Raw genomic sequence first — 24,193 nt, forward strand, 5'->3', positions numbered from 1 at the left:
CTTGGTACTGCGAGGCATCAACTGGCTCGCCCCTGAACCCCCTGATTATGCACTGAAAGCCCTCCCTCAAGGTATAATATTAAGGGCCAGAGAGATAACCCAAGGGGCTGAGACAATGCTAGGACCCCCAGCACTGCCAGGAGAGACCTCTGAGCACAGAGCCAGGAGAAGCCCCCAAAGAGAACTGGACTGGCCCCCAAACGAAACAACGAATATTAATTACAGTTGTTAAAGAGCCACTCTATTCCGAAAAACACATGAGAGTCCAACCAGATTGGAAAACCAGAGGTGACTTACAGGTAAGGGCGCCGGGTCATTTGAGGAATCCGGTGGGTTTCTTCCCCTCAGCTGGGCCGGGGTCTTCAGTCTTGGATCTTCCTTTTTTTTTGGCAGAGAAAGCAAAGAAACACACAAACACCCCATTTTAAAATGATTTTTCTAAGATCAACAAATATTTAAAGCACTTTACTGGTCTACTTTGATTTCATTTGCTCATTGTTTTTCTTTCTACAATAGTAATGAAGAATGTTTCTTCACGTTTCATCACAAACAGGATGAAAAATAAATAATGTGAAAGATAGTAAAACAAGAGGAAAATCATCCATCTCAGGCAACAACAGCCAGTCGCAGAGAAGCAGCAGTATCGATTATCAGATAACTGATTGTAGCACTGTAGCACTGCTGTCCCGTTGCTCATCGATTTGCTCGAGCGGGCACCAGGAACGTCTCCATTGTGAGACTTGTTGTTCCTGTTTTTGGCATATCTAATACACCACGGGGAGCTTGCCAGGCTCTGCCATGTGGCCGGGATACTCTCGGTAGCTTGTCGGGCTCTCCGACAGGGACAAAGGAATCAAACCCAAGTCGGCCACATGCAAGGCAAACGCCCTACCTGCTGTGCTTTCGCTCCAGTCCAGATAATTGATTAATTACTTTATCTTTGTATTTTTGCTTATGGCCACACCCGGGAGTGCTCAGGGCTTGCTCCTGGCTCAGGTATCAGTCCTGGGTGCCAGGGGGTCCATTTGGGGGTCTGGTCAGCTGTGTGCACGGCAAGCGTCCTACCTGCTTGCTATACTATCCCTCCGCCCCTGAGCGGATTCATCTATGTTTTCTCATACAGAAGCACGCAGACTATCTGTTCCCTGCTGAGGGGCTGTGCCACCACCAAGGGCTCCTCCTCAACACACAGCCGCTGAAGCCTGGGAGGCGGAGCCTGCATGCTACCTCTGAGTGCCCACACCTCTCCCTGGTCCCTGTTACAGTGCTGACTTACAGCACAGCGGGTAGGGCATTCGCCTTGCACACGGCCGACCTGGGTTCGATTCCTCCGTCCCTCTCGGAGAGCCTGGCAAACTACTGAGAGTATCCCGCCCACACGACAGAGCCTGGCAAGCTCCTTGTGGCATATTCAATATGCCAAAAACAGTAACAATAAGTCTCACAATGGAGACATTACTGGTGCCCGCTCGAGCAAATCCATGAACAACGGGAGGACAGTGCTACGACAGTGCTAGAGGTTAAAAAAGGTGACTAGCATCACTTCAAACTGTTAAAATAAAAAAGACAAAACAAAATTTATTTGGGTTCACTTATATATAAAAACATTTTATCAAATTGCTTTGTTAAACTTTGAGCGACAATATGTTGTGGCTAGGATTGAACTGGGGTCAGCGACATTTGAGGCTAGCACTGTAATGTCAGTGCTATCTCTCCAGCCCCAAAGAGATGTTGTTCTTTTTAATTCTGAGCCCCGCTGGGTGGTGCTCAGGGGTTACTCCTGGTTTTGTGCTCAGAGGTCACTCTTAGCAGTGCTCAGGGATCAGATGCAGTACTGAGAATTAAACTTTGTTAGAAAACTTTGAGTACAAAGTATACATGCAAGGCTGGTGCCTCACCTCCTGCACTATATCTCTGGTCCTAAACTATGCTAGTTTTTTTTTTCTTTTTGGGGGGTCACACCCGACCATGCACAGGAGTTATTCCTGGCTCTGCACTCAGGAATTACTCCTGGCAGTGCTCAAGGGACCATATGGGATGCTGGGACTCGAACCCGCGTCGGCTGCGTGCAAGGCAAACGCTCTACTCACTGTGCTATCGCTCCAGCCCCAAAACGATGTTAGCTTTATTTAGGAACCTGGGCCTTTTAGAGTTAAAGCTGCAGTATTCAAAACTATCCGGGTGTTAGTGATCTTCAGAAATGTATCCTTTAATAAAGGACCAAGTGACTGGTTTTATCAAGATCATTCAAGAGTCTATCAAGGCTATGTAATGATTTAAGATTAATTATTGAGCTAAGATGATTTATAATTATACCAAGCTTATGTGAGACTTGAACTTTATCCTAAAATAGAAATAACTCTTCAACCTCGCCTCACAAAGTCCTCCGAATATGAAGTAAGACATGGATTCAGAAAAGCTCTGGAGGCCAGAAGGGGGCTGACAGGGCTGGGCGGTGGCTTTGCAGGGGGCGGCCTGGATTCAGTTTGTGGTTCCATGTTCTACACAGCCAGGAGTGAGTCTCCCACTGCAGCTCCAAAAGCAGCCCTGAGCACTGCTGGGCGCGTGAAAAACCAAAGCCAAGATAAAAAAAAAAAAAATCAAAACCCAACAGAAAACCACCTTTGGAACTACAAATGCATCCCCGCCAGATAGAGTTCTTATTCCTCCAGGACTTCCTAAGCGTTTAGGACTAGTGATCTGGAATCTGGAAATATGAACTAAACACCACCTTCTCCATACGCCCCGAGATATTAAAGCAGGTACAAACGGGTCCTGAGTAGAAAGTATACTACTAGCCACCCGACGTGTCTTTGAACGAACGAGGCGCGCCAGAAGAGGAGCACTGTGGGACGGGCACTGGAGTGTAGAGCGTTACCCAGGTGGTGGTCTTGGTGTTGTGGTCGATAAAGAAAGGCCTCCCGTTGGCCGCGTGCCGGACCTCCCATCCGCTGGGCAGGGCGCGGGGCTCTTCCTCAGAAGCCTGGGTGCCCGTTGGGGTGGGGTCCCGGGTGGGAGCTGCTGGTTGTGGGCCTGCAGACGCACCCCGGCCCGCCGGGACCTGGGACACGAGCAATGAGGTGGGAAACACTTGATTAAAAGGACTGGTGTTATACCTGTGAGACTTACTTAATATTTTTTTAATTTAGTCACTATGAAATCAGGACTGGAGTGAAAGCACAGCGGGGAGGGCGTTTGCCTTGCATGCGGCTGACCCGGGTTCGATTCCTCCGCCCCTCTCGGAGAGCCCGGCAAGCTACCGAGAGTATCCCACCTGCATGACAGAGCCTGGCAAGCTCCCCGTGGGTATATTCGATATGCCAAAAACAGTCACAACAAGTCTCACAATGGAGACGTTATTGGTGTTCACTCGAGCAAATCGATGAGCAACGGGACGACAGTGCTACAGTGCAGTGCTACCATAAAATCACAAAATATTCATGGTTGGATTGCAAACATACAAGGTCTCAAGGCTGATCCCTTCACCAGTGTCCTTTCACCAGCATTTTTTTTTTTTGGTCTTTTGGGTCACAGCCAGTGACACTCAGGGGTTTCTCCTGGCTCTGCACTCAGGAATTACTCCTGGCAGTGCTCAGGGGACCATATGGGACGCCAGGAATCGAAACCAGGTCGGCTGCGTGCAAGGCAAACGCCCTCCCCGCTGTGCTATTGCTCCAGCCCCTACTTTTACTTTTAATTAATTAATTAATTAATTAATTTTTTGTTTTATTTTGTTTTGCTCTTTGGGTCACACCCAGCGATGTTCAGGGGTTACTCCTGGCTCTGCACTCAGGAATTACCCCTGGCGGTGCTCAGGGGACCATATGGGATGCTGGGAATCGAACCCGGGTCGGCTGCGTGCAAGGCAAACGCCCTCCCCGCTGTGCTATCGCTCCAGCCCCCCTACTTTTAATTCTTATGTTGTTACTGTATCATGGTGGTGGCGCTGGTGCTCGGGGCCAGGGACTCCTCCCTGCACGGGAGCACGTGCCACCTGGGAGCAGACCGGGGCCTCGAACATGCAGAACACACGCTCTCCTATACGAGCCACCCTCCCCGACTCCTTCGATGCTTCACGTCTGAAAATGAAACGTCTAGAGATGAATGTTACGAAAATAACATTTGCCTCCCGGGACAAAGTGTCCTTATCACAGACAGATCTCTCTAACAGACACTTATCCTCCTGATCACCCTGAAGAAAAATAATAACTGCAACCCTCCAAGTTAGCAACCGTCTAAAGGCCGGTCATGACTCTGTCGTCATCTTATTCCCAGGCGGGTATGTTTCCCCTAGCAACTAGAGGGATGAGTCGTCCACGAGCGATGGTGGACACGTAGCAGCACTCTCAGGAGCAATTCAAAGCTCGAAGCAGTCAGTGGAGACCGCAGTCAGGGGTTCCTGCAGCTTCCCAGGCACAGAGCGGTGGGACGCGGCGGAAGGCAGGACTCGGTGCCCAGAGTGACAGCCCCGGTACCTGGGCCGCAGGCTTCACCCAGGTGGTGGTTCTAGAGTTGTGGTCTACGTAGTACGGCCGTCCTCTCTCGTCTTGTTTTTCTTCCCAGCCTGGTGGCAATCCAGAGGAAGTTGGCAGGAGCTAGGGAGCAAGAGGAGGGGGAACGTTAGGGAGAGATTTCTTTCGAAAAGTTCCAGATAATAAAAGTTCTTTGCTGCCAGGATCTGAAAAAAACAAACCTGACGTGGGGCTGGAACGATAGCACAGCAGGTAGGGCGTTTGCCTTGCACGCAGCCGACCCGGGTTCGATTCCCAGCATCCCATATGGTCCCCTGAGCACCGCCAGGAATAATTCCTGAGTGCGTGAGCCACCAGGAGTAACTTCTGTGCATCGCCGGGTGTGACCCAAAAAGCAAAATAAAAAAACCCAAAAAAACCTGATGTTAGGGGCCCGGGAGACGGTACAGGAGCTGCTGCCCGCCTTGCATGTGCTCGATCCCGTTCTGGTTCCCACAGTACCTGGTCTTTGCACATCATTGGGTGTGTTGCCCGTGGTTTTTATGCCACAGAGCCTGAGTACCAGTGAATACTCAGTGAATTACTCCTAGCAGTGCTCAGGGGATGATAGGAGATGCTGGGAGTTGAACCCGGGTTGGCTGCGTGCAAGGCAAACGCCCTCCCCGCTGTGCTATTGTTCCAGCCCCTCCGCCCCAATTTTTTTTTTTAAAGACTATCTACTGCATTTCCCCTGAGCCTCAGTCTCTATAGTCTAGATTTGGGGGTGGGTGGGGAAAGAGAGAGATAAGAGAGAGAGAGAGGAGAGAAGAGAGAGAAGACAGAAGAGAGAGGAGAGAGAGAGCAAGAGAGGAGAGAGAGAGGAGAGAAAGAGGAGAGAGAGGAGAGAGGAGAAAAAGGAGACAGAAGAGAGAGAGAGAGAGAGGAGAGAGAGGAAAGAGAGAGAGAGGAGAGACAGGAGAGGAGAGAGAGAGCTTGAGGGAGCTGAGTGCATGCTCTGGACCCAGGCCGTCTTGATTCCTGCTCATCACCACCAGGATTGACCCCCTCCCCCCGCCCCGCCCCCGCCCCAAGCACTGAGGCAGGAGTAGCTCCCGAGCGTGGCCAGTGTGGCCAGCAGACAACACAGACCAGAGCCAAGGTGCTGGGCTGCACGTGCACGTCCTGGGCTGGGGGGTCGCCGGCCACGGCAGTGCCGCGGGAAGCAGTGACGGGCAGGGGCGGTGGGACTCACCACGGGGAGCGCGGGCAGCTCCTGGAAGACACAGGCCTGCAAGCTGCCTCTTCTGCCGGGGCGGGCCTGGTCGGAAAGAGACCGGGACAAACACAGCTTTAGGCTCCCAGACCCCGCCCAGCCCCCCACCCCCCAGGTGCAGAGACCACACCCAGCGGGCAGGAACACCCCTGCAGACTCCGGTAAAGGGTAAAGAAGGATGCTAGGACCGTGAGATGGGGGGGAGGGGGAGGCAAGTCACAGGAGGTGCCTGTCTGGGCCACCGTGAGTGAAAGCTGCCTTTGAACCGATTATTACTGCCAAGCCACTCTCTAGGTAAGAGATGAGAAACTGCATCACGCCATTAGCCCTCGGGACAGCAGTCAGAAAGGCCAAGCAAGGCCTGCTCCCCAGACGCGCCCCTTAACCTACAAATATGAACCCGAACACTTGAAGTCTCTCCCGACCTGCCCGTGCAGAGTGCCTCGTGGTGGGTCCTCCCTGCTAGGAGAATAATAAGCCGAGTCTGTTCAAACCCTGGCCTGCTGCTGGTGGCTTTGAGTTTAGGGCACAGATTACATAGTGGATGTTTCTAGTCCAGTGGCCGTACAGGTGACACACGACTCAGCTATGCTAGTGGCGGGGATATCTGAAAAATGAGCCCAAGTCGTCGTGTCCCTGACACGCTACTGCATGCAATGTAAGATATAAACTCTCGTGCGAAAGTTAGCTACTGAGTGGAATAGTACATAGGTCATAACCCTGCAGCTGCCGCAAAACCTAGGAGCATCTTACTGAGCTGGATGCTGGCTGGCTGGAGGCCAAATTCCCACAGATCATGAGCCGGTCGTTCAAATCTTCCGCAAGGTGCGTCTGAACATCCAAGTTCACGGACGGTGGGGGCGAGAGGAAGGTCTGGCTGCCGTACAGGGCGGCTTCATCTTCTCGGATGATTTCCCAGCTCTAGGGATAGAAGAAGCTTCAGTCAAGCATGCTTCCACCGACTGCAAGAATACGCGTCTTTCAGCGGAGAGAAGGCGTTCTAGCTACCTCTGAGGATTCTCGGCTGTCGGCGTTTTCTGCCTCCTCAGATATCTGTCTCCGCGTCGTAAAGGCACGCTGTGCTTGCAGCTGGATGTGGCCGTCCTCGGCGTCTGTCAAGCTGTCCCTGGGTTGGAAACGTAAGAGCCATCACCAAAGTCTGAGGCACTGAAGACGACCGTCAAAGATTCTGTGATCATTTCAAAATATACACTGACGCCAGGGGTTAGAGACAGGGAGGCCCTAGCGGCACACTCTGCTAACCCCAGTTCTATCCGGGGCACTGCGTGTGGCTCCCCGACTAGCCCCGGGAGGGATCCCTGAGCACACAGTCAGAAATAAAGCATGAGCAACACACACACACACACACACACACACACACACACATACACACACACGGATACATTAGGATACATTACATACCTATTAAACCAGAATTTATTGTTTTGGGCAGGACTATTTCAACTTGCAAAAATTAACTTGTAGGCACTTCCAGAGTATCTACATAGAGGTAAAAGCTTTTGTGAAAAAGTACAACATGGGGGCTGGAGCAATAGCACAGCGGGTAGGGCGTTTGCCTTGCATGCAGCTGACCCAGGTTCGATTCCCAGCATCCCATAGGGTCCCCTGAGCACCGCCAGGAGTAATTTCTGAGTGCAGAGCCAGGAGGAACCTCTGTGCATCGCCAGGTGTGACCCAGAAAAAAACAAAAAAGAAAAAGAAAAAGAAAAAGTACAACATGCCTGACTGTGATATTTTAATTTAATTTAATCTTAATCACTGTACGTAGGATAATGTCCAGCAACAAGGACATTAAGAAATACTTGTTGAGTGAATACCTGAGAGTTTCATAAATTATAATGGTATTTATTCTTCTATTTTGCTATGAGTAAAATCAAAATAGCTCTAGATAGGTCATAATGGAAGTTTATAAGTTATACATCCATACTCATGAATCATTGTATATTTCTAGATTTGATCTTCAGCTAGTACAGTTTTCCATGAATTAAATATAGTATAAAGAAACTATAGTTAAACTATGAATAGAATAATGATTCAATGGTATATTTTTTCAGACATTTATATTAATGGACCTGAAAAAGTATAATAATAATAATAAAGGCATGTTTAAGCTTAGGGAAGGGACAGTATATCAGACCAAGCACCCTTACTCCAATTATTTATGTCACATTTTTCTGGATACCTGAACTTTAACATAACCTACCATTATATCTAGAGTTTTGTACAAATATCTAATAACAAAATTACTGTTAATTTATTTAATTTCATGTAATTCCAGCACAGTCAGATAGACAGTTCTTACTGTACTGCAGCTAGAGAAAACGTAATTTTGCAAGATGATTCTAGGGGAAAGCTTTGATTTCTTCCTAAACTCCCCAACAAATATTTTGGCAAGCTGAAAGCAGTATCACTAGAGAGAGAAAAGCAATTCTGCTAAATCAAATTTGCCATAGTAGAGATGCAATCTACAGGGCAAAGTGGCAGAGTTTTTATAGCATCATCAGTTTTGAAATCTGTAGGTCATTTTACAAAGATCACTGCTTTGATTGCCACAAAAAAAAATTCTTTGATTTGTATGGGAGGATATGGAAACTGAAAATAATCTATGTACGTGCTTGGACACAAAATGCCAAAGCCAAAAATGAAAAAGTTAATGAACAAATATAAATTTGTGTCAAAAGTGAAAGGGGAGAGATTTCATAGACTTTGTGTCAAAAGTGTAACTAAATATGGTAATATAAATGGGAGAAATTATAAATGTATGTACAGTTTGTCACTAAGGATATATACATTTATGTATATATATAAAAATACATATTTTATTAGGATGCTTCAAACATCATAGTCTTTTATATGTGTTGCTAGAGATTATGTATACAGTGATCAGCATGGCAAATGGGTATTTAACATTAAAAACCTTCTATTTATAAATAATATATTGTAGAAATGGATATGTTATCATATTATACATAACAAAACTATAGTAAAACTAATACTTTATACATAAATACAAAGAGAAAAATGTGGCCTTATGCTAAATAAAAAATAGTTAGCAGTTACAAAAAGCTGAAAGATTGTATTTGCAACCTAAACAATTTTCAGTGTCATAAAAGCATTTAAAAGTAGGCTGACTCTGGCAGGGAGGTGGCTCAAAGGCCCGAGCACACGTTTTGCATGCTGGCGCCCCGGATCTGACGGGCCTGGAAGTGCTGGGGGAGGTGTTGAGCATGGCTGAGTGTAACCCAAAATCAAATAAGATCATTAGAAAAAAGTTCATGTTTCCGTGGAGGTCCTCGTTAGTTTAAGTGCATAAAGATTAGCATCTCATAGTTTATGGATATTTATACTATTATGGGGCTGGAGCGATAGCACAATGGCTAGGGCGCTTGCCTTGCACGCGGCCCACCAGGGTTCGATTCCTCCGTCCCTCTCGGAGAGCCCGGCAAGCTACTGAGAGTATCTGCCCGTATGGCAGAGCCTGGTAAGCTCCCCATGGCATATACGATATACCAAAAACAGTCACAACAAGTCTCACCATGGAGACGTTACTGGTGCCTGCTCGAGCAAATCAATGAACAACGGGATGACAGTGCTACAGTGCTACCCTATTATAAATTTATTAGGGCCATGATTCTCAAATGAAAATTAGAAGTCAAAATGCATCTTGGGTAGACTCTAGACCGAACATGATGGCCACTCAACAGCTCTATTGCAAACTACAACACCCAAAAGGAGAGAGAGCAAAAGGGAATGCCCTGACACAGAGGTGGGGTGGGGTGGTGGGGACTGGGGTGGGAGGGGGTGGGAGGGATACTGGGATCATTGGTGGAGGAGAATGGGCTCTGGTGGAGGGATGTAAAGAATCACTGTATGATTGAGATGCAAACACGAAAGTTTATAAGTTTGTAACTATGTCTCACAGTGATTCACGAATAAAAAATTTAAAAAATAATTAATTAAATTTTAAAATGAATTTAAAAAATTTTAAATTTTATTTATTTTTTTTCTTTTTGGGTCACACCCGGCAATGCACAGAGGTTACTACTGGCTCTGCACTCAGGAATCACCCCTGGCAGTGCTCAGGGGACCATATGGGATGCTGGGAATCGAACCCGGGTCAGCCACGTGCAAGGCAAACGCCCTACCCGCTGTGCTATTGCTCCAGCCCCCCCCAAAAAAATTTTAAATTTTAAAAATTAAATTGAAGAAGCCGGGCGTTCTGGTGAGCAACGCAGCCGGAGAATGCTCCGGACCCGAAACTGGGCCAGCCAACACCGGGGATCCAGATGGAGGAGTTGCAGCGACCACACCTTCTCCACATCCTTCTCCAGATGGAGCCCCGGTGACACTGAGCAGCAACTAACACGGCTCCGGGACTCGGGACTGGGACAACTCCAAATCACGCGGCTGCTAATGAGGCCGCACGACCTTTTCTAAAAACTGAAAACATACAATCTTTTAATGGAAAACTAATTATCAAATGCTTCCTTAGTAGGGCTGTCTTTCTTGGGGGGAAGCTCCAACAGCAATAGTGAGTTTTGTGTTGAAATATGGAACGTAATCAAGGTAAAGAGAAAATGAAGTGAAATTCATCAGTTATGCAGTTGGGGGTGAGGGGGCGGGGGTGGGGGGTATACTGGGGATTTTGGTGGTGGAATATGGGCGCTGGTGAAGGGATGGGTGTTTGAATATTGCATAACTGAGACATAAACCTGAGAACTTTTTAACTTTCCACATGGTGATAAAATAAAAATTTTTTAAATTTTTTAAAAAAAATTAAATTAAATTAAATTTTAAAAATGCATCTTGATTACAAATGTGAGAGGCCCGAGCACATACTGAACAGTTGGTCGTTTCCACTGTGTTCTTCTGGATTCATGGTTCACGTAGTAGATCCTGCCAAGAACGTCCTGCCTCTCTTCCCATCCCGGGGGCAGAGGGGAAGGTTCTTGCTGCTGCTGCAAGTGGCAGGCAGCATCTGGTTGGTCCAAAACAACCCAGTCAGGCTGAAAAACAGAACGGGAACGATTAAGTTGATGTGGGATTTTTTAACCTTATAAATTATGCTAGGGAGAACTTCAAAAACAACTTAGCATATCCAGTTCTGGAAACTATACAAAGGCAAAATTAGCACAGCGTCAACTTTTCTGATAATAAGATGACTACTTTATGACAGTCATCTTAATAGCATTTTGCGGAGGCGAAATAACATTTCAATTGTGCTCCAAACACCGAACAGAACATTAAACACACACAAAAATAGTTTAAAAAAAGTCTGAGGACATTGGTAGTGAGAAATGTACACTGGTGGAGGGATAGATGTTGGAAAACTGTATGACTCAAACCTAATCATGAAAAGCTTTAGTATTTAAGGTCAATCTCACACTGATTTAATAATAAAATCTATTTTTTAAAAATCTATTAAAATAAAACAAAATATATAAGCAAACAACGGAGAAATTGAGAAGCCCAGCTTAAACAGTATAGCATTAGGCTAGTGCTTAAATTATAAAGTAATTCGAGAAGGGAAAGGATTGTGTCTTGTTCCATTCTGTTGTGCTTTGTTTTCTCATGGGCACACCCAGGGGTGTTCAGGGGCTGCACCGTCTTGCTCTCTCCTGGAAGGTCTCAGGTGGCCAAACAGTGATGTGGAGGGTCAAACCCAAGTCTCCAAGATGCAAAGCATGTACAATAGTCCTCTTAGCTACCTGCCTGGCCCAGGGATTATACAGTATTCAGAGACAGAGTATATGGTGAGAATCAGTAACTAGCTGAGACCTGAAACAAAAAAACCTTTAAATGAAGACCAAATACGTAAATTCTCGGTAGGGAAGAGAATATGATTTATTTTTATTTTTTTTTATTTAATTTATTTATTTTTAATTAGAGAATCACCGTGAGGGTACAGTTACAGATTTATACACTTTTGTGCTTATACTTCCCTCATACAAAGTTTGGAACCCATCCCTTCACCAGTGCCCATTCTCCACCACCCGTAAACCCAGTGTCCCTCCCACCCTCCCCAATCCCATCTCCCCCCCACCCCACCCTGCCACTGTGGCAAGGCATTCCCTTCTGTTTTCTCTCTCTAATTAGCTGTTGTGGTTTGCAATAAAGGTGTTGAGTGGCCGCTGTGCTCAGTCTCTAGCCCTCATTCAGCCCGAAACTCCCTTCCCCCACATGGCCTTCGACTACAATGTAGTTGGTGATCCCTTCTCTGAGTTGCCCTTTCCCCGGAACGTGAGGCCAGCCTCGAAGCCATGGAGTCAACCTCCTGGTACTTATTTCTACAGTTCTTGGGTGTTAGTCTCCCACTCTGTTATTCTATATACCATAGATGAGTGCAATCTTTCTATGTCTGAAGAGACTATGATTTAGAACTAATGACTGCAGTGCATTTAGTAAATGATCGAAAAGTTATTATGATTCTGTGTCTGATGCTTCTTTCTCCCCGAGACATTTTGGTCACCATAAGAATACCCCCAAAATGTTTTGATTTATTTTGCTTTAAATCACAGGAAGTCGTAAGAAATTTGCTTTTTCTGAAAGTAGTGAGAGTCAAATATACATAAAGTCTAAGCTACTGTAATGGAAGTGGTATGTTAATCGAATAGTCACAGGAGTTAATGACTTTTTTTATACAAGAAACTTAACAGGAAAGGTAGGTTTTTAGTAGATTCTACTAAACACAGACATAGTGAGGACAGCCTAAGTAAACTAGTGAAGACCACTTAGAAATTCTCTTAAAGGGGCAAGAAAGATCTAAGTAATGAAAGAACAATAGGATCTTGGCTACGAAGATTTGGCCTTACAGAGGCATCTGTTCCCCAATTAAATGTATTAAATCATCAATATTTTCATAAAATTATATTGTGAACATTTAAAAAATAATGACGGCAATCCTCGAGTTCAAAGAGACCACAAACAAGAAAGAATAACTAGAACAACTGAATTCGAAACCAGAACCAAGTAAATATTAGCCTTGCCAGATAAAAAAAAAATCATAAACCATAGTAAAGTTATTATGCAACACCTGTACATGCACAGACAAACTGCTCAGGAGAATGGATGACAAAGTCCAGAAAGAGATAAAACAGACACTAAGCATATAGAAAAAGGATTTCAAATTTGTGGGAAAACTTGCAAGTTACTTGTGAAGGGAGAAAAAAACTGAATCTGGAAACTAGCTCATGCCTTATACCAGGATTTCACAGATTGAGTAAACAAAAAACAAATGCCAAAACAAAGGACACATTAGGCACAAATACAGACAAATACAGACAAAAAAAGGAATTTCCTTCATGCTTCATTCCCCTTGACCTTCCCATCACCGGGGGTCCAGCACCTGAGGTCTTAGGTGCTCACAAGCTCATAGCTTCTGTGGACTGAGGGTCAGGAAGAAGAGCTGGGAAGGAAAGAAATGCTTTCGAGCAGCAGAGAGAATATATTCCTCGGGTTCTAGGGCAAGGCTGCTATATTCTGGATCGCCCAACAGAGGCAGAGTTAGGGGGAAGGCAGAGAAGATAGAATTATTCCGGGAAAGGGATTTGGATAGGAAGTAGAATCAAGTTCTTTTCTTTCTTACCCTCATAATTCTGTTAGGTTCCTGATGCAGAGAAAATGCCTTAACTTTGTTCCTTTGTACTGCCCAAACCTCACTCTCCTCCTCCCTCTATCCTCTTACTTTTTCCTCCTATCCATATCCAGCTTTCTTTTCTCGGTTCCTTTAAATTGACCAGAATAAATGAGCTAGCACTGTAGCACTGTCCTAGCACTGTCATCCCGTTGCTCATCGATTTGCTCGAGCGGGCACCAGTAACGTCTCCATGGAGAGACTTGTTGTTCCTGTTTTTGGCATATCCAATACGCCACGGGGAGCTTGCCAGGCTCTGCCGTGCGGGCGGGATACTCTCAGTAGCTAGCCGGGCTCTCTGAGAGGGACAGAGGAGTCAAACCTGGGTCAGCCACATGCAAGGCAAACTCCCTACCTGCTGTGCTATCGCTCCAATTAACCTCACAGATATTAAATAAGATTTTATTTCTCTGGCCTCTATTCCAAAAGCATGTGAATTCTGGTCCTAGAGATAGCACCAGAGCTAAGGCACTCGCCTTGCACCCTGCTGACCTACGTTTAACCCGTGACACAACACACTGTCCCCAAGCACCACCAGGGGCCTGGATACAGAGTCAGAAGTAGACCCTGAGTATTGTAGGTTGTGGCCCCCAAACAAAGAAAAACAAAAACAAAAGTACAAAACACCCCCCCCCCAATTCCCATAATACTCAAGAGCATGTGAATTTAACTTATGAATTTTATCATTTGGAAAAAGAGTTGAGGTTTTTCTTTTCCTTTTTGTTCTGAGTAATGATTGGCTATTTCCGGCAGACGGATGTCACAGTTTATTCAGAGGCTCCTTTCTCACGCTGCAAAGGATGATGCGAACATACAGTTAAGACCTGGGGCGAAATGGAAAGAGAGATGCCGGCGAGCACAGCTCCCGGCTGAAGCAAAGCCAACCACATCGCACAGAACAGAGGCCTGAGAGACACACGCCCGCCCGCACGCCTGAAAGTGAGGGGCTCTGGTACAGGATTGCAGGGGGTGTGTTGGGGGGGGGTGGAGAATGGATGGGCTGAGGGGTCCTCAGCAGGAGGCGTGAGTCAGGAGAAGGCGGCCAAGACCGCAGGACGAGCAATCCACCTTCGGAGAGAGGAGAGAGAGAGACTGCAGCTGGCAGAGACCGGCTCTCGGGCAAAGCGAGCAACCGGGCCACCCGCAACAAAATGAAACAAAACATTCTGCAGCTCTTCTGACTGCAGAGTCTGCCCAGCCCGCCTGCCAGGGGACCGTGCAGCAGTGGAGCTGAGGGCCGGGGGCACAGAACTGTCATGAGGACTCCGGGCGCAAACTGCAAGCGGCCAGAGAGATGGGGGGAGCTCCCACCCCCCACCGCCACAGCAACACCGGGATGGGTCACTTCTTGCCGACTCCTCACTGATGTCACCCACCCCCTTTCCCTCGGAGAGACACAGAGAATTCCGACACGAAAGCCACAGAACCACCTGCAGGAAAACAAAAGCAGCGGCCCCAGATGCATCAGCAGGAAAGCATTCTGCAGGCAACCACTGTGAAAATCAGATGAAAATTCGGTAAGGAAATAAAAAAAGTCTCCAGAAGGCAAGCTTAGACAGAGAGTTTGACGAGGCCACACACAGAGAAGGCTCAGCATTAAAAAAAAAAAAAAAAAAACTCAACGAAGTAAGAATTTTAAATTCCCAGGAGCTACAGAAACACAAAAGGAAGATATTAAAAACTCCCAAATTTGGGCTGGAGAGATAATTTAGTTGGTAAGGGGCTTGCCTTGCACACGGCTGACCTGGACTCAATCCCCAGCACCTCATATGGTCCCACAAGCACTGCCAGGAGTGATCCCTGAGCACTGAGCAAGGAGTCAGCCCTGAGCACTGCAGAGTGTGCCCTCCACCCCCAACAAACAAACAAAATTCTGATATTCTGGGGGGGGGTGAATCTCACATGGGAACGAAAAGTAAGTGTAATGATTCAATCCCGCAGAATCAACACTATATAAGATTGAAGATAAAATCACAGCAATGACTCAATGGAAGAGCAGACACAAGATTTAGGAAACATGAAGAAAATCCACGAGCGAGATCAGACTCCATGAGAAGAACAAATGTTACGAGTTGTGGGAACACCTGGCGGCTGATGACAGACGAAAGGGAGCAAACACCATATTCAAGAAATAGCAGCCCGAGAACCTCCCAAATCTAAAGGAAGAAGTAAACACAGGTGACCAGGAAACCAAGACAACACCCCATTGGTAAAATCTAAAATGACCTAAACTAAGTATATTATTATTAAATTACCAAAAGTCTACAATCGGGGGCCAGAGAGTGCCACGGGCAGGATGCCTGCCTTGCAAGTGGCTGGCCTGAGTTTGTCCCTGCCACCCTACATGGTTTTCCAAGTTTGATAGGAGGGACACCTGCTGAGTGCAGCTAGGAGTGCAGAGCCAGGAATCAGCCCCGAGCACTGCTAAATGTGGCCCAAAAGACTAAACGGAAAAAAAAAGTTGGTATTATGAGCTGGGGATGTATGAAGTCCCAGGCCCAATCCCTGGCACTGAATATATATATGTATATACACATATATAATGCAATATTTTAACAGCTGGAGCAATAGGACAGTGGGTAGGGTGTTTGCCTTGCATGAGGCCAACCCGGGTTCGATTCCTCCGTCCCTCCCGGAGAGCCCGGCAAGCTACCGAGAGTATCCTGCCCGCATGGCAGAGCCTGACAAGCTCCCCGTGGTGTATTCGATATGCCAAAAACAGCAACCACAAGTCTCACCATGGAGACGTTACTGGTGCCCGCTCGAGCAAATCAATGAACAACGGGATGACAGTGCTACAGGGCTACTGAAATCTTATGTTTATAATATTAAAATATATTACATATTAAAATCTCTATATAATATCTCACACACATACATGGCAAGAGAAAAAAAAAAGTAACACACAAAGGCACCGCAATGGAACTGGGGAGATAGGCCCAAGGGCTAGTGTGCATGGTGTGTACTGATCCCTAGAAACACTGGGAGTAACCTCCAAGCACCACGCCAGAAACAGCCGATTGTTGTTGGACAGGGTTCCCAAACCCAACTCAAACCAACCAACCAACCAACCAACCAACCAACCAACCAACCAACCAACCAACCAACCAAAAGCAAAGTCACCACCTTTAGGATTTTATCAAACTTCTCAACAGGAACCCTACAGCCTAAAGGAGAGTGGAACAACATATACTGCTAGAAAGGGCCACAAAATTGCTCAAATATGATGAATAAATAAAGGATTCTAAAGAGACAGAGGTGAAAGTAAAGTTCAGCACCACAAAACCTGCTCTCTAAGAAATGTGAAAGGAATTTTTCTACATGAAAAGGAGAAACAAAAACAAACCCCGAAGCCTTGAGCAAGAAGATGAATTGCAATACGACAACAGAAACAAATACATCAAAGATAGAAGATAGCCACAGAAGATAAAAGGGAAGAGGGGGGAAAAAAAAAGGCAAAACCAGTATATACAAGTGACATGAGTCAGCACCTGCACAAGATAGACACTCTAAGATATGAAAAGTACAACACCATCACTATGGTATCAATGAAACAAACATCTGGACAGAGACATTTAGAAGAAAAATGAATAAATGGAGAGGGTTAACAGTCCACACAAAAAGGCAGAGAAAAACTGCCTTTTTGGAAGTGGGGGGAAAAATGCGTAAATCACAGTGAGAAAAGCAATACTAGAGGGGCTGGAGCAATAGCACAGCAGGTAGGGTGTTTGCCTTGCACGCGGCCAACCCGGGTTCGATTTCCAGCATCCCATATGGTCCCCCGAGCACCGCCGGGAGTGGTTCCTGAGTGCAGAGCCAGGAGTCAGCCCTGAGCATCTCCAGGTGTGACCCAAAAAGCCAAAAAAAAAAAAAAAAGAATTGTTGGAGGGGTGTGGAAGGGCAGAAGCCCTCGTGCTCTTCGGGTGGGAATGTAAATTGGTCCAGCCAAGTTGGGAAACACGACAGAGCTTCCTCAGGAAGCTGGAGTCGAGCTACCACAGGATCCAGCAATCGCTGGCACTTGACTGTAGCTATCTAGTACTGTAGCTCTGTCATCCCATTGTTCACTGATTTGTTCAAGCGGGCACCAGTAATGTCTCCATGGTGAGACTTGTTACTGTTTTTGGCATATCGAATACGCCATGGGGAGCTTGCCAGGCTCTGCCGTGCGGGTGGGATACTCTGTAGCTTGCCGGGCTCTCTGAGAGGGATGGAGGAATCGAACCCAGGTCAGCCGCGTGCAAGGCAAATGCCCTATTCTGTGCTATCGCTCCAGTCCCTATAGCTATCTAAAGAACACAAAACATTAACCCCAAAAGTTACATCCGCCTCTCTGTTTATTACTGTATTATTTATGGAAGTAACTAGAGTCCCTATTGATAGATGGTTGGATAAAAAAAGATGAGAGACACTTGTATAGTGGACTACTAGTTGGCTGTGCAAAAGAAAAGTGTGGGGCTGAAGCAATAGTACCGTGGGTAGGGTACGTGCCTTGCATGTGGCTGATCCAACCAAGTTAGATCCCCAGCATCCCATACGGTCCCCTGAGCTCTCCAGGAATGATCCCTGACACAGAGCCAGGAGAAAGCCCTGAAGATGGCCAAGTGTGGTCCAAAACCCAAATAATAATAATAATAAAATAAAAAAAGCTAAAAATCTGCCATTGGTAACCAAATGGAAGGAACTTGGATTGCGAGAAGCAAAGTAATGCAGCTACTAAAAGATGTTACTGAGTGACTTCACCCATGGATGCAGGACAGGGATGTGAGATGAATGAATGTAGAACATTTCCTAAAGAATTAGTAGGCACTGACAAAAGAACTAAGGTTACTGAAGGGAAGTTGGGTATGAGAAACAAGGTCGGGTGTGTCAAGAAGACGTGGTGGGCTCACCACGGGTGAAAGCAAACGGTCTGGGCGTGCATGCCTGGGGTCAAAGCGCTGGAACACTGAGCCCTGAGCACTGCGGGGTGCAGGCCAAAATCAAAACAGAAACCAACCCTAGAGAATGCATAGAAGAGGGGCTGGAGAGATAGCACAGCGGGGAGGGCGTTTGCCTTGCACGCGGCCGACCCGGGTTCGATTCCCAGCATCCCATATGGTCCCCTGAGCACCGCCAGGAGTAATTCCTGAGTGCATGAGCCAGGAGTGACCCCTGTGTATCGCCGGGTGTGACCCAAAAAGCAAAAAAAAAAAGAAAAAAGAGAATGCATAGAAGAGTGTGTCTGAAAAAAGATTAAAGTTTGAATAAGTTTGCAAAGTACACTACAGCATGTTTAGAAGGACCGAGTTTTCCATTTTAACAAGATGCCTCCACATTAAAGCTGTATCAGCTAACAATCTTGACAAAACATTTTTCTAAGTATTGCTCAACATTACTTAAATACAAACTTCAGGGGCTGGAGCGATAGCACAGCGGGTAGGGCGTTTGCCTTGCACGCGGCCGACCCGGGTTCGATTCCCAGCATCCCATATGGTCCCCTGAGCACCACCAGGAATAATTCCTGAATGCAGAGCCAGGAGTAACCCCTGTGCAGAGCCAGGTGTGACCCAAAAAGCAAAAAAATATATATACAAACTTCAAATCAAACATGCAATTGCCAGTATTAAATGGAGTCAAGGAGGGAAAGCGACTATTCAGAGTTATTGCCAACATATTATACAGTAATCGTGTAAAATACATACAGAAGAATCAATTGCAAAGGGTAATAAAATTAACTAGTACAGTTACACTTTATTGTACCAAGGAATATAAATTGCTTAGTGAGTCTTTAAATATATATAAGCATCCTTATACATATATATATATAAATATATATACGGCTCAATAAGCAATATATATAAAGATATATATACATATATATAGAGAGAGAGTAACTGCTTTAAGTTAGCAGAATTTTATATATCAAGTCACAACTTAGATGTCAAAGGCAAGCCTTCTCTGGTCACTAGCTTCACAGAAGATAAACAAGCACAGATTTCTGGGTTTGAATTCCTAGGTCTTTCATAAACAAACTCTCACATGCTTACATCTACTGAAATTATAAGGTGCATTTGAGGTATTTAAACACCAGGGCAGGAGCCCACAAAATGAAGTGAAACGTCTGCACAGAAACTGAACTGTGAAGGAGTGCTCTCAGGGTGTGTGTGTGTGTGTGTGTGTGTGTGTGTGTGTGTGTGTGTGTAGGCTCTACTTGGCAAATGAATGAAATGCTAGATATGGACTTTCCTTCGTCTATGAAAAATTGATCAAGTCTATTCTTTCTCCTCAAAACCTGTTTTTTTTTTTCTTAACAGATTTCCTGAATTCCCTCCCCCTCTTGCTCTCAATCCCTTCCTTTCCTATGAGCCTCACTTTCTCCAGTCACAAGAAAACGATCAGGAATATCCTTTCTTAAAGAGAGCACCTATGATCAGTTCTCTTCAACATTTCCATAGATTTAACTCATTCATAAAAAGTTGTGTTGTTTGCCATGGTTTTGAAAAACTGCCGTGGGCCTAATTGTAATATATGTTTCCCTTTGGGGGGTGGCACACCCAAGAGTGCTCAGGGTGTAATTCTGGCTCTGCGCTCAGGGGTCACTCCTGGTGGGATGGGGACATAATGTGGTACCATGGAACATTGGCCTCGTGTAAGGCAATGCCTCACTCGCTGTATTATCACTCCAGCACCTAAGTATTTTTTTTCTAAATAAACATTATAATTTCTGGTCCCTAACCTTGAAGAATGCCATCAATAACTCCTATTTGTTCTACTGAAATAGTTTCCATTGAAACTGTACTAGTTAAAGAGAAATGTTTAATGAATGACTGGGTGAAATAAACATGTCCAGGTAAATAACCTTTATTGTACACTTTAATTTCATCAAATAAAGTTATTTTTCTTCAACGTACAACTGTCACTGTCATCCCGTTGCCCATCGATTTGTTCGAGCGGGCACCAGTAACGTCTCTCATTGAGAGACTTATTGTTACTGTTTTTTTGGCATATCCAATACACACGGGTACCTTGCCAGGCTCTGCCATGCGGGCTCGATACTCTCGGTGGCTTGCCGGGCTCTCCGAGAGGGGTGGAGGAATCAAACACGGGTCAGCCGCATGAAAGGGACCGCCCAACCACTGTGCTATTGCTCCAGCCCCAACATACAACAAAATAAGAAACTTAGTTATACTTGAAAATATGTAAGTCTGTAACTCTACCCCACGGTGATTCACTAATAAAAAAAAAAAGAAATTCAGTAATACATTTGTAGCTTAACTATATATTTAGAAAATCTCACCTCCAATTCCTCAGCCTGTTCTGCGTTATCTTCTGAGCCACTGGTTTTGGGCAAGTAGGTCATTTTTAATCTCAGATAACCTTTTACTCTTGATTTGTGACTGTGGAAAAGAAAACAGTCATTCACAGAACTTTAACACTAGGAAGAAAATTCATTCACTGACTATGAATTTATTAAGCACCTATTAGTTACCACCAGAACTCAAAGACAAGCTCCAGAGCACAAGATATCCAGGAAAAGGAATAGATGGTGAAGAAAAAGGACATGCACACACAAATCTTTATTAGAAGGCAATGATCACTGTCACTGTCATCTCGTTCATCGATTTGCTCGAGCGAGCACCAGTAACATCTCCATTGTGAGACTTGTTACTGTTTTTTGGCATATAGAATACACCACGGGTAGCTTGCCAGGCTCTGTCGTGTGGGTGGAATACCTCGGTAGCTTGCCGGGCTCTCCGAGAGGGATGGAGAGGAATCGAACCGGGTTAGCCGCATGCAAGGCGAATGCCCTACCTGCTGTGTTATCGCTCCACCTTGCATGTGGCCGACCCAGGGGCTAGAAAAAACTGCAGCTTCAGAGATGCGCTCTAAGGAAGTGTCTCGCTATGGGACACAGCATTGTGGGAAAGAGTGTGAGGTTTCTACATTCTCTTCGCCATCTGTTTGACCTGGCACTCGTAAGTTTGCCTGATCGATTTTCATATTGTGTCGCCTCTTTAAGTGATGAGTTGTCGAAGCTAAAGCTTGTTTTTTACTATCTTAATATTGAATGATTTTAAACCTGTCTTTCTTGAGCCTCTAACTGGATTCTAAGGCCTCCACGAATTCTAGCATCCCTTATTTGTTCTAGTTATGTTATAGAGTTTTCTAGACACCAGTTTTGTAATCGGCCACACTGTCTTTCTGGACAAAAGGGTGTTAGTCCTTTTATTCCATCTTCAGGACACATTCTCCCACTTGATCTTTCCTTTAATTGTTTTCACTGTTTTTCTTAGTACAGTTCTCATGAAATTTGGTAAGTGCACCCTTTTTGAGCAGTCAATAAAATCCCTGATGCTTATTTATCAGGCCACTCAAGTGGCTCGTGTGTTCATATGTGAGAGGCTGTGAAGACACTGAGGAATGCATGCTCTAAAAGATGAACATGCAAAACTTTCCCAGATGCCATCTAAAAGAAGAGTTTCATTACTATGAAATGTATTTCATGTCTTTTCAACTCGGTATTAATCTCAGGGGTTTGGACTTAGATTCAGATCTAAAAACTTTAGCAGAAATTCAATATGTAACTTCTTTGATAGCAAGTAAATATTCACGCAGTCATAGAGTGCTATTCCTTTTATTCTACTTTAACATTTATATTATACGTAGTAAATAAAAATTCTTGAAATGAAAAAAATGTATCAAGTGACCATTGATATTTCAAATGCATCTGAAATATGCAGATGCAGAATGCATTTTTTAGTTCTAAAAGCAAGACCAATAACATTGCTTTCACAGATGTCCTTTCACAATTTTGCTTTGACCTTTCTGACAGTAGATATGCATACATGTCCTGGCTATATCGCATATGACTATAAGGTACAAGGAGATCAAAAGGAGCTTTATTTATAGCTTAAGCATAACAATTTTGAGAGGTATATCAAGTAACTCAGTTTTGGAAAGCAGAATTATGAATACGTCTCTTACGTCTCTTACTTTTTAAATTCCAGTCTTTGACATCTTTCTCTAGACATTTTGACTTTTTAGAAATATCTTTATTTTAAAGCATATAAAATATAGTTAGGTTTCTGAAATTGGTTTTCAGATGAATTGATGCTTGTACTACACAAAAAGCCTAGTATGCAAAACTGTATGTGGCTTAAAATAAGTGTAAGCATATAAAATAAGTATTAAATAAAGACATTTTATTCTTCTAGTTTCACAAATCCTAAAACAGTAACAAATCTCACAATGGAGACGTTACTGGTGCCCGCTCGAGCAAATCGATGAACAACAGGGACGACAGTGCTACAGCGCCACAGTTTCATAAATACTAAAGAATAAACTCTTACAGAAGAGATCTGATGACTTTTCTTCAGTTTTGGATTTTTTTGTAGTGTGCACATACACTACTTTTTAATCAGAAATAGCAATGTTTTTTAAGATAACATGGCATTTAGAACTAGTTTATTTACAAAGACTTGTTGAGAGTCTTCTACATATAAGGTATAATCAAATCTTAAAAACAATATATTTTTACTTTATATTTACTGACCTTCTTGGATGAAGAACAAAATCCTTAAATGTATATGGTCTCTCCATTCTTGGATTTTCTGTCTAGAATAGAAGAGCGAGTTTTCAAGATACAACAACAAAAAGAATACTCAGGAACTATGAGCTACGAGCTGTAATCTAAGACAAAGAGGTTGGAGGTGAAGGAAGAATGTAGCTTAATTTAGCAGATGGTTGCAACTCTTAATTTTTCACTTGGGACTTTCACTTTCTGCACCACAGGATTACAGCTGGCACCAAAACTGTTTAAAACTAGCGGAGCCAGTGTTATTATGCAGTAAAAAGGAGGGGATGTGACAAAAGAGACCAGAATACTGAATCTGGGGCACACAGCAGGAATATGGGATGTGTGCATTATTGCCAAGTGGGCTTGGGTATGACACAGGGACAGTTTCAGGAGAACAAAACAGTAAAACAGCCAGAAAAGTGTGACAGGACTCACCCCTGGGGCTGGGTCTCAGTCAGTGGGCAGGGAGCTTGCTTGGCTTGTGGCCCACCAGGGTTAGACCCTCAGCATCCCATCTGGTCCTCTGAGCAGAGCCAGGAGTGACGCCTGAGTGAAGGCGTGTGGCCCCCAAACAAAACCAACCCCCCCAAAAACTTGTTATATAAAGACTCCAGAGGCACAAATATTTCAAGAAACTAAAAGGGGGAAAGCATTATTATTTCTCTTTCTTACCACTTTCGACAGCCTCTTTTTGAAAAACGAGTTTCCTTCTCTGTTGCATTTTGCATTAACAACCCACTCCGTCTTACAACTCTTTCCTTCAACTCTCCTGATGCAGTTTCTTCACCTGGCTCTCGTGGGCTGTCTTCTCTTTATCTTTGGACAAAGCCACCCAGACGGGGAGGCTCAAGGCTTGGCTGGGAGCACTCTCCTCCCTCTGACGGGACAGCCCACAATTCTCGTAGCGTCTGCTGTCAACGTCACAATGATCACTCTCACTCCACCCACCACTTCTTCCTTACACAGTTAATTTCCCTATCTTTTTCTGCTGGCCACTTTACACTTTCATTAGTTCTTCTCTTGAAATTCAAGAAGGCAAAACTTAAACGTATTTTATTTCAAAACCTATAGCTTTTCATGCAGACGTACCTACTCCAAACATAAATTTTATCTCCCAAATTCAATTTGCATCATCTCTACATTTTGCTTATTTTTTTTTAACCTCCACATCAGAAGTATGATCCAATGGTGTTTTTACTACTGAATCTTGAATTTCTATTTTCAGTCATTATAATCTGCTTAGTCCAGATTAGATT

General features: G+C 44.8%; 1 protein-coding gene across 2 annotated transcripts in view; it reads right to left on the reverse strand.

Moving 5' to 3' along the window:
* NEDD4 (NEDD4 E3 ubiquitin protein ligase) overlaps positions 1–24,193 on the reverse strand; it is a 135,681-nt gene that overhangs the window by 27,030 nt on the left and 84,458 nt on the right. For both annotated transcript variants that reach the window (XM_055128166.1, XM_055128165.1), the window contains 9 exons: positions 22,914–22,975; positions 20,658–20,757; positions 10,585–10,751; positions 6,733–6,850; positions 6,478–6,645; positions 5,704–5,769; positions 4,476–4,595; positions 2,879–3,061; positions 298–378 (listed from right to left, as the gene is read on the reverse strand). In XM_055128166.1, the coding sequence (XP_054984141.1) occupies positions 298–378; positions 2,879–3,061; positions 4,476–4,595; positions 5,704–5,769; positions 6,478–6,645; positions 6,733–6,850; positions 10,585–10,751; positions 20,658–20,757; positions 22,914–22,975 (1,065 nt within the window). The remainder of the gene's footprint in view (positions 1–297; positions 379–2,878; positions 3,062–4,475; positions 4,596–5,703; positions 5,770–6,477; positions 6,646–6,732; positions 6,851–10,584; positions 10,752–20,657; positions 20,758–22,913; positions 22,976–24,193) is intronic.

This window comes from Sorex araneus, chromosome 2 (genome assembly GCF_027595985.1).
Source record: "Sorex araneus isolate mSorAra2 chromosome 2, mSorAra2.pri, whole genome shotgun sequence".
Classification (NCBI taxonomy): domain Eukaryota; kingdom Metazoa; phylum Chordata; class Mammalia; order Eulipotyphla; family Soricidae; genus Sorex; species Sorex araneus.